The sequence below is a fragment of the Centropristis striata genome, chromosome 1 (assembly GCF_030273125.1).
Source record: "Centropristis striata isolate RG_2023a ecotype Rhode Island chromosome 1, C.striata_1.0, whole genome shotgun sequence".
NCBI classification, from domain to species: Eukaryota; Metazoa; Chordata; class Actinopteri; order Perciformes; family Serranidae; genus Centropristis; species Centropristis striata.
Window position 1 is genome coordinate 35,511,176 of NC_081517.1, and position 11,002 is coordinate 35,522,177.

At 37.5% G+C, this 11,002-nt stretch overlaps 1 protein-coding gene across 2 annotated transcripts; it reads right to left on the reverse strand.

Annotated features, from left to right (window-relative positions):
- Window positions 1-1,636: 1,636 nt before the first annotated feature.
- c1h19orf67 (chromosome 1 C19orf67 homolog) lies at window positions 1,637-8,841 on the reverse strand. 2 transcript variants are annotated; one of them, XM_059340194.1, is made up of 9 exons: window positions 8,490-8,841; window positions 7,817-7,842; window positions 7,672-7,735; window positions 6,594-6,792; window positions 6,382-6,508; window positions 5,977-6,086; window positions 4,720-4,917; window positions 3,076-3,204; window positions 1,637-2,932 (listed from the first exon to the last, which is right to left on the reverse strand). In XM_059340194.1, the coding sequence occupies exons 3-9, from the start codon at window positions 7,727-7,729 to the stop codon at window positions 2,815-2,817; spliced, it is 939 nt and encodes a 312-aa protein (XP_059196177.1). In that variant the 5' UTR covers window positions 7,730-7,735; window positions 7,817-7,842; window positions 8,490-8,841; the 3' UTR covers window positions 1,637-2,814. The 2 variants fall into 2 exon arrangements, with proteins under 2 accessions (XP_059196177.1, XP_059196168.1); XM_059340185.1 differs by having other exon boundaries at window positions 7,672-7,842; window positions 8,490-8,839.
- Window positions 8,842-11,002: the final 2,161 nt, after the last annotated feature.

Below are 11,002 nucleotides of genomic sequence, written 5' to 3' on the forward strand. Positions count from 1 at the left end.
AAGAACCTCATACAACCTCACTTCAAAGAAATACAAACTATCCCTTTAAGTCCAACTTACTTTGGTATAATTTATTTACAAACTGAGCTCAAAGAAATGTATTTATTAAGGATTATCCTCCCACAGTGTCACTCTGAGATGTTTGGATCTTACAGTTTTTTACCAAAGGTCAGTATGACATGGAAGTATTTCCCTTTGAAACACTGAAGCCAGGCACTAGTGAGGCTTTAATTATATGCATCGAAAGGCTTGTTTTTGCCTTTGTATGGTCACTGTTCTGGAGCCACGTATTAACTTCTTCCAGATTTGTAGTCTCTCCGAAGTTCTCGTGCTCACATTTAGATAATGTAATTTCAGTCACAGATTACAGACAGATGATAGCAGGTTATGACACAAGGCCTTCTGCACTGGTGCAGCACACACATTTTACATTAGACGACAGAGACTGAGGTTTAACCGATACTGCTGTGAAGGTCAGGGGTCACTTTATTGTGTGACGTGAAGGGTTCAATATCAGGTTATTCTGGGTATTAATAATTGTATTGTTGTTGAAACTGTGATGAGCCGTGGTACGCAAGTGTGTGTTGTAAATGCTCATATCTGTGCTGTCTGTTGTGTGGATACTGTGTGTTTGTCAGTGTTTAACTGTAACGTCACAGGTTTTAAAATGAGGACATTTTTAGGACACATTCAGTAGTTTTCTAACAGTTTCTTGGACTGTAAATCGAAATGGAGGGCACATAAATACTATCAGAATATATGAGATTTGTTTCTACTTGAGTCTGGTTTTCATATTGAGTCAGTCGGCTTGCTCCAGTGTCAAATAGCATAAAAGCTGATTTTTTTTTTTAAGGAATGAATTAAATCTACATCCAGTGCTTTAACCCTAATTTAACTCCTCCCACTGTTGATTCCAGCAAAGAAAGTTCCCATTATCATCATCTACTACTTTCTTATCAAAGCCGATGTGTAGCAGCTGGGAAGCAGGCAGGTGTTTACACTTGTGTGTTTGCTTTCCCGTCCTCCAGGTATGATGCGTTACGCTCACTGCATTGTTGACAAAGCTGGACTTTTTAATTGTGCTTTCTTAAACATGTCTGTTTTTGTTTTTGTAAGCATCTATGTGTATATTGTTTAAAAAAGACTTCTCACTGTAATGAAGGGAAACTCCACTTTACTTTTGTACTTTAGAGATTTAGAAGTGTAGCAGCCCTTTAAGAGTCTCATATAGATTTTTATTGAATAGAGGATGACGGATGTTGGTTGTAAATGGTAGATTTTATCCTTTGTTTTAATTAAATTACCTTCTTTATGTCCAGTCGACAGAACTGATGAACTGAATGATAACAAGGTCAACCTGAACACAGTAGACTGAACTATGAGTGAACAAATTTGTTATTGAGGCTCACATCTCACATTTTAGATGTTAATTTATTGAAAATGAAGTGAGGCCTTTGAGTTCTAATTTAAATAGCTTGATGAGCCTGTTGAAATGAAGTAAATGGGCACTTTTGCTTGTGGAGCCCAAATGATGGCAGCTTGTTTTAAAGAAAAATGATTTTTCTTTGTTTATTTGGACTTTCTGAAAGACAGAACTCTTAGATTGTGTGTAATTATTTCAATGCAATGTTTCATGTAAATAAAATGTTTTTTTTAATAACTCTTCTTAACTCTTTCTTTGAAACACAACAAAGAGCTTAAAAATGTTTCAACTGTAAAACAAAAACAATAAAAAATTAAAATATTTACAATTTCTTATAAAATCTAAATACAACATGAACAACCTGAACAAAAAAAAGTGACAAAATAGAGTGCAGGAAATGTCAGAAAAACACACATTACAGTATAAAACTTTTACATAACTTGACTGTAAAACTTGCACACTGATCCTAGTGTGTTATAAGAAACAGAAGCCTCTTTGACTTTAAATGTAGAAAACCCAGCAGGCCCTAAAAGCATCGAGTCACTGATTGAAACTCACGTTTAACAGTCATGTGATCTGTTTGTGATTGCTACAGAAGCCCTGAGAGACAAAAAAAAAATCCAGTGATCAATTTTCCAAGTCTGAGGTAAACTGTTTTCTCTCTTGTGTTCATTACTTAAGAACAAATGTGGGGGGAAAGGTCATTAGTTCCTTTTTCAGTTGTGAAGCAGGTGGATTTTTTTGTCAGGATCAGTGTTTGTCATTGTAATGCTCAATTTGGCCACTAGAGGCTAAAGTACGCCACCACTTCCTCATGTTCTAAGTTCAAGTATACATGTTTTTTCCAGATGAATTTTGATTTCTCCATGCACCCTAACACAAGATATACACGTTGAGTAAGTAAAATATGTAACATTTCTGTCATTTGAGAAAATAAAACTCACCTGGAAGAAAACAAGAATGTTTACAGCCCTATTTTCAACATGGGGGAGCAGTGCACCTAAGCCTCTTGTGGCTAAAATTGGTATTGCAACAAAAAAATGTTCTGACAAAATAATAATGATAAATAGAATATCCTGCTAAAACTTTTAAACCTGTTCTTAGATCATAAATACAAGAAAGAAAATAAAATACAATTTAAAATTGTTTTCACTTGCCTATCATGGCTTCCATAGAGTTCGGCTCAGATGCTTCTACTCAGACATCCAGACACATAAAAAAAAGCAGATATTCAACCATAGAATCTCACAGTAAACTCAGCAACACACATTTGCTCAATAACTATCCTGAGGATTTATCTGCACCCTCCTGTGATATCTAAATTGGTCCAGTTTCTGTCCTTCTACCAACCAAGTACCCCAGAGATGGGTGTCATATGTGTGCTAATATCATCACTCTGCTGTCTGCAGCAGCTGCTGCACGTAGTCTGTAGCGCAGCAGCTGGACGGCTCATCGCTGCCCAGAAACAGCAGCCTGTGATACTTGGCCTCAGGAACCTCGCACATAATCCTGAAAAAAACAGGAAAACATTAAAAAATGATACGGGTCGGACAAGCTAAGTGATGTAAGGATTGTCTTGCTATTCCAAAGAAAAATGTCTTAACGTAAAAGCAGCTGAAGAGCAACGGATAAAGAAATGTAAATCAATCTACCATTCATAGATGTCGTCTGTGTCTGGGGTCAACTGCACCCACTGACCGATGGACCACATCCTCACCACATGGCTCTCGTCATCAGCCTCTGCGTGGGGGTTGGGAATATCCTCGTAGCACAGGAAGAAACTGCATGAGGCGTTGGTAAGAAAAAAGGAAGAGATTGATAACAGTAACAACTAGAAAATTTCCTCTGGGGAAATTCTGAAAGGGCCACGGGGGCTACTGCCGGTGTGTGTACACTATGATGAGATTCTTCAGAGATTTCAAACAATTAATACTAGTAATGTTATGATACTATATTATATACAAGGAGCACACCTACAACAAACATTCCTTTTCAAGTATTTATTTATACAGCAACCTATGCCCTTTAACCTTAAAATGTGTGTGTGTGTGTGTGTGTGTGTGTGTGAAGCACGTGTATCTGGAGGAGTGTGCGCCCTTATGCGCGCATGTGTGTGCGTCTGTAATTATAATAACATAAAATGACCTGTTTGTGTGTGTGTGTGTGTGTGTGTGTGTGTGTGTATCTTTAACTGTAATCACATCAAAGGATCAAAGGCAGAGCAATCAACAGAATTAACTGCAGCTGTCGAATGTGCCGGAACAGTGACAGCAGCCAGAGGTGGACAGACTGGAATTTCTGGCCTCGAACAAAAAGCATTTTTGGCAAAACCATAATACCTATCATTGATCCTACTTCACTTTGAGCGTCCTGAGTTCTTCCTGAACAGCTACATATGTTTTTTGTGAAGAAAAATGAAGAAATAGCTTTGTAAGAGCGATCTGAAAAACTAGTAAATGTGCTTTTCTACAGAAATCTTCCTGCGTTTTTAATATGGGAGCCAATGGTGCTGTTGGTGCATGTTGGTGGCGCATCTCTGCGTCCTATGCCAAAACTATAACTCTGACAGCTTTACCAGAGGATTGTGAGTGAGAAGACAAATTGTCTGAAATGAATTAATTATTTCTGTAGAGTGGAATTTGCGGCCTGGAGCGCAGTTTTCAAATTTATTTTTCAACAGTTTTTTATCTCCCTCTGCACTCTGAGCGATGACATCACACAATCTGACACGAACATTCCATGCAATACACACCCATAATAATCTCAGAATTTCTCCAAAAATGATCATGGTCATTGAACAGGGATGGATAAAAAACTATATGACCTATCGAAACGTGGATTAATACACCAATACACAAGACTTGTGTCTACTTTTTAAAGTTTAAATGGAGTCTCTAGGTGAAATTATGCTGGAGAAGTAGACGTTTTAAAATCTCCAATTATTGTTTTTTTTTTGCTCATTTTTTTACGGCCGTCCCATTCACTTCAATGCAAAATTTTGGGCAGTTTTTCGCGACATACGACTTATCGTATTCCATAGAGAAAAGTAATAGCACACAGATCCTGATCAAACCGCACGTTTTGATATATAATTTGACTATTAGCGGGACGAAATTGTGTCCGAAAGAGGAAGAAGAAAAAATCCACAGTATAACAATAATGCCCGGTGTGATTGCCCGTGGCCCTAATGATGGGTGTGTCATATATGTTGGTATCAATTAGATGAAAACACTCTAGTGTCAAAATTGTAGAAACAGAGAAAGTAAAAACAAGCTGCAGGTATTTTCCAGACTCACTACTCTGTGTCGCCGACTGTGTCTTCCTCATTCTCTTTGTCTGTCTGCTGCTCGTCTCTGAGTCTCTCTATGTTCCAGCGCATGCGCTTATACAGGCCCGTGTCGACCCTGGGCAGGTACGGTGTGGGCTTAAAGTAGCGGAACGCTGTCACCCTCATCGGGCCGAGCTGACTCTGACCGATGCAGAAGTGGGACACACTGGGGACACAAATAGGATTGGGGAGAGTCAGACAGCCGGAGGATGAAAATGGATAGTTATGACAGCAACATTGGCAGGATTCAGCTGTTGGAAAGAAGAATTAAGTCATGCTGCCAGGATCAACTGATTCCATGTAGTCAAGCATGTGTTTCCTCTTCTACACCCGTTTCTGATGAATGCTTTACTGTAACATAAGTAGTTGCTGTGAGGTACTTAGAGGACATCGAGGAAGAGACAGACACCTGGTGAGAAGCTATAACAAAAAGCTGGCATAAAGTTAGTCATCCAGGAAAGAAACAATAGTTTTATATTTGTCGGGAAAAGATTACAAATGTTTTGAGACTTAAAGTTACCATGTGAATCAATTTACGCTTTGTATTTCCAATGTGTAAACAGATTGAAACATAACTTTAAAACAGACATTTCCCGACCGTCTTGGTGGTCAATAACTATGTCCACGTGGTGGTTTTGCCTAAAAAATCCAAAGGACGTGACATTTGTGCACGCTCCTGAGTGTCTTTTCACACTTCAGCTCCCCTACAGCGCCATCAGTATGCAAAATGAGCAACGTTAGCTTAGAAATAGAGTTTTTTTTACTGATTCCTTCTTTTCTGTCCACATGAGTGACCAACGTCAGGGGAAAACTAGTGTCAACATCTGCATGGTGTTCAATAATTACAAACTTGTTTTGAACCTTTGGGGATCAAGACTGTCCCCAAGCTGGCTTTCATTATTTTGGACAGGTAAGCTAACCAAACTGCAAAGTGTGTGAAATACTGTGTTTTAGCTGTTTTGGCTGAACATGATGCTGACTGTCATTTCCTTAATGGCCATTGTTGACATTAATAACGAAGACTTTTATGAATATTTAAAGTACCTTTAAATTGTTTTAGATAAATTAGGACAAGAGGATTATTTCATTAAACTGATTGCTCCATAAAACAATTGTTGAATATGGGACAATTATATGTTGGTGTGCTTTACTACACCATTAAGACGTGAGTAAAATGAGTAAACATGTATTTGTAGAAATGTGTGTTTGTCCTCTGTGTGTGTACCTGTTAGGCTTGGTGTCGTCCAAACAGAGGAGATTGTAGCTGGCGTAGGTCAACACCAGTTGTTCCAACCGGTCACACAGCTGCTGTGAGAAGTCCAACAGCTGCACGCGCTACACAAACACACATACACACAGTGGACAGTTAGACTCAACTTGTAGGTGTTCAACTGTTTTCATACTGTGAACACTAATGTCCGTCTAATTCAGCACCAGACAGTTTTGTGCAGGTTTTATGACGTTTTGATCACTTTAACAGGAAAATCTGTTCCAGAAAAGTGCCCGTTGCTCTGCATAATCCACATACCTCACTGCCAACAGATTTCTCATATACTATTTTTCTCAGCTAACAAAATTATGAGGAAATCTCTTAATAAGTCAGGGGAATCAGCCCTTTAAAAACATATACCCCTGTGTAGATGTCCAAAGGCAGATGGCCATGCAGCTGGGATTCCAGGTGGTTAAAGAAAGGCTGACAGGTGAACAGGAAACTTGGCACTGCAGCAGCAAGAGCCTCTCTGTCTAAATTACCCTGTCTGCAAAAAAAACAAAAAAATTAAAAATAATAATGATAAAGTAGCAGAAATACCCAGGTAACATTATGATGAGCCAGGAGCCTACCCATTGACAAGACAGTCGTGTAAGTCGTCTGCTTTGCTCATGAGGAACTGGAGCTGCACCTCCACAGACTGGATGCTCCTCTCCATCCATCTGACCTCCACACAGCTGCAGGCTTCACAGTGACAGCTGCAGGCCGCAGGATCACCGCCGGGTGGCGCCAGAGCGACGGCAGCCAACAGCGACAGTGGGTCCTCCACCTCTGGATGAATGTACAACATAGCAACAGTAAAATATCTCTTTCCATCAATATTATCTTTTAAAATTACAAATTAATTTAAAGCGATGGTGCATGGAAAGATCATCATCACAAAACCAACGGTGAAGGACTGGTCAAATTGTGTTCTATAGGTTTAAAAATTACATATCGTCACACTTTTGAAACAATTGTCTATGTCATTTTTTGTCAAAATTGTTTTTTTTTGCCTAAATTATCTCCTCATGACGCCGGCCACCTATGGTAAAATCGCCTACATCCTCAGTTGATCAGATCATGTGATTTTACCCCTTTAAGATAATGGCCTATGTCAAGTGTGTGACTTAAGGATTTATTATGCCTAAGTCAAAATAAAATGTGACTTGGGCAATTTTTTGAACATGCCTTTGTGACTAAACCAAGATATGGTAACACTTTATTTTGAAGGTGTCTACATAAGAGTGACATGAGCGTGTCATAAACATGACATGGGATGTGTCATGAACATTAATGACACTTTGAAGTAATATTAATGCTCATGATACTTGTCATGTCATGTTTCTGACAGGCTTGTGTGACTCTTATGTAGACACCTTCAAAATAAAGTGTTACCATATCTTGCTCAAGTCACCAAGGCATGTTCAAAAAATTGCCTAAGTCATTTATTTCTCTTAAGTTACATAATTTACACACAGTGTTATTACTACGCCAATAGCCATCCTTTGTTACATCCTTTTTGAGTGAAATGATCAATAAATGTCATATGTTACACTTTTGGTGAAGTTTTTTGTGTTTCCTGCAAAACTTGAAAAAAAAAATAGTTAGGCGATTATTTTAACAGGGTGACGATATAACTTTATGATTTCAAAGCGGATCGTATCTGACCTCCTTGACCGGAGCTCTGAAGACTCTCCGGGCAGTCCGGCTTCCTCTCGCCGCTCATGTCCTCCTGCAGGCCCGCAGACGACGGTGAGTTTGAGGTGAACTGGATCTCAACCTGAACTTCAAAATCGGCAGAAATCATACTTACGAATAAGTTGGTATTTCTTGTGAGTCCTGTTGGAAATAAAAACGTCACATTAGCCGATTATTTTGGAGGCTTAAACCTCTGAAGTCCAGGAGATTTTGGTTCAAATTTGTCAACTTCCTATGCATTCATTTCTGTCTCTGTTTAGCATCTTTCAGTCTGTCCTTACATCACATGCATGGCTCCTTTTTCTCGACACAAACTTGGCTGTCAGTCAGATTTTTCTTTTTTTTTTTAATTAACAAGTATAAAGCTGCCAGGAACCGAAAATACAAACAAATGATTATTATTATTATTATTATTATTTTTACCATTTATACACACAAAAACAGCAGAAAAAATAATAAAAAGCTAAAAAAAAAAAAAACAGCCTATTTGCATTAAAAATAGTAATAGTTTTCATTGTAGAAAGAAAATTCACATTTTAAAAATGGTCTAGAAATATTTGGCACACTGAAAGCTCCTATGATTGCACTTTCAACTGGCTTTCTCTACATATCATATATAAATAAAGTTATTACTGTAAATAAAACGTGTGTATTTTCAATAAATAGATGGACTCCAGAGGCTTAATGCACTTAATGCCTTAACAACGGTTTGTCAAAGCTAAAGCATGTCCTTCAATGCTAACTCGCTAGCTAACTGTCGAGATGCCAAGTTTTAGTAAAGAAACAACCTGAGATAATGACTGCACACCAGTCGGCTGATTCGTTTTTATCCCGAATTAATCCACAATATCGATAAATATCTCATCACGCCGCAGTCTGTTGATAAAAAACAGTTTTAATGGCAGATGAGCTAACTTTAACGCTAGCTCCCTAGCTACAGGTTGAGCTAACGTTACCTTTTTCAACCGTCAGCGCTTCTCAGTGGTGCACGCGCTCAGCGTGTGAAGCAAGTTTCCACACCGCACATTCACTTCACTTGCGTTGTGCTGAATTTTTGTCAACCATTTGGTGCTGTTTATATCAATTTATAAAGGAGATATGTATTTATATCTGATTAAAGCCTAAAAACGTGCAGGATGTCAAACGCGTGTATCAGCAGGCTGAATGAAACATAGCCTAATCAAAAACTTCCTTCCTTATTTCTTTTATTATTTTATTTTTTTTTACTGGAGATTTATCGTCACCCTGTTAAAATAATCACCTAACTCATTTTTTCAAGTTTTGCAGGAAACACAAAAACTTTGTAATGTAATGTAACAAAGGATGGCTATTGGCATAGTAATAGCACGGTGTGTAAATTATGTAACTTAAGAGAAATAAATGACTTAGGCAATTTTTTGAACATGCCTTTGTGACTTGAGCAAGATATGGTAACACTTTATTTTGAAGGTGTCTACATAAGAGTCACACAAGCCTGTCAGAAACATGACATGACAAGTATCACGAGCATTAATGTTACTTCAAAGTGTCATTAATGTTCATGACACATCCCATGTCATGTTTATGACATGCTCATGTCACTCTTATGTAGACACCTTCAAAATAAAGTGTTACCATATCTTGCTTAAGTCACAAAGGCATGTTCAAAAAATTGCCTAAGTCACATTTTATTTTGACTTAGGCATAATAAATCTGCCTAAGTCTCACACTTGACATAGGCCATTATCTTAAAGGGGTAAAATCACATGATCTGATCAACTGAGGATGTAGGTGATTTTGGCATAGGTGTCTGGCGTCATGAGGAGATGATTTAGGAAAAAAAAATTGACAAAAAATGACTTAGGTGTTTATTTTAACAGTGTGACGTTATATTACCAAAAAATAAGGATAATCATTACAAACAATACTACTTCTTGTTTTTATATTATAGCTGAACCAATTATACTAGCTTGATTGATTGTCAGAAAAATAATTAACTGGTTTGTATGTGACGATTTGGTGCTTTTTTCTATTTTCTGTAATTGTAAATTGAACATCTTTCTCACAAATTAGCTTGTAACAATAATTGTGTAATTGTGTGTATTGATTGTTGGGGGTGTTACAATATCAGAGTTTCACTATAAGATTATTGTGGACAAAATACTTCATGTAACAATAATTGTGGAATATGTATTAAAAAAATGGGGGAAACACCACAGTAAGGTGGAGAGAGATTTTGTAAACATAACTGTACAAAAGTATATAAAAAGAATAATTACCATGTATCCATAGTGAAAAGGTAGCCAGATAAAAATTGCTAAACAAATAATCCACACTGCCTAACAGAAAAGCCGGAGGGAGCAAGAGAAAGCAAAATGTCACTGGAATACTATAATAATATATATAATTGCCATTACATTTTAAAAACAATACAAAAATGTATGTAGTTTACACACTTTTTGACCGGCATAATGTTTTAAAACACATTTTTAAAGATAACAGGACAATGAGATGGATGTTTGAAAAGGTCCTCAAATTAATGAGGACATCTGGTCACACTATAATCCTTCACAGAACCCCTCAGCTATTGGTCTGATGACGATTTAGATTTGTGCATTCAAATGCAGAATCCTTTTATAGAGATTGCCCTATATTATGACTCATCACTCCCTTCTCAACAAATGCTATTCACAGACTGAATTAATGTGGATAAATTTGTTATATTCTCACAGTGTCATCTCCTTTGCGACTCAGAGAAAGTCGAGTCATACTCAGTGCTGACTGCAAGTGACTCAGGGTTTTTACTTTTGTTGTGAGTTGTGATAGTACAGTTTTATGTTACCTATGTATCTGATATGTAGATTGTATCCTGGAGCGTCTGAGTTACGATCTGTTCTTGCTTCTTTTCTATCCTGTCTTCCTGCCTTATTTCCATTTTGCAAATCATCTATGCAAACGTGTTCAGTTCAACTTCTCTATCAAAAACCTACCCACACCCACTCACGCCACCATAACATCACCTTACCCCTAATGAGCTTTTCTCCCTCTGCTTTCTTTCTATTTACCTCTCTCACACACAGACCAACACAAACAGACTTTGTAACACATTATTACCAGCTTGACTTTTGTTTGGAGAATTTTTATTGACATAGATAAAGGCGAAATGACACTTGATACTTCAGGTCGCATTCAATACTCTATTTCAGTTGTTTATTTCCATCCTTGAACTTGTAATGCAAGAAAAAACTACTTGTAATTATACCACTATAGGACCTCACTGTCTTAGCATTTTGTTGACTTTAAAACAGGAAACAACATAATA

Coding starts and splice junctions, on each gene's coding strand:
- c1h19orf67 (XM_059340185.1), bottom strand. CDS start 7,810: ATGATTTCTGCCGATTTTGAAGTTCAGGTTGAGATCCAGTTCACCTCA. Junction 6,087..6,381: donor CTTTGGACATCTACACAGGG/GTATATGTTTTT, acceptor GTGTTTGTGTAG/CGCGTGCAGCTGTTGGACTT. Junction 2,933..3,075: donor ACAGACGACATCTATGAATG/GTAGATTGATTT, acceptor TGTTTTTTTCAG/GATTATGTGCGAGGTTCCTG.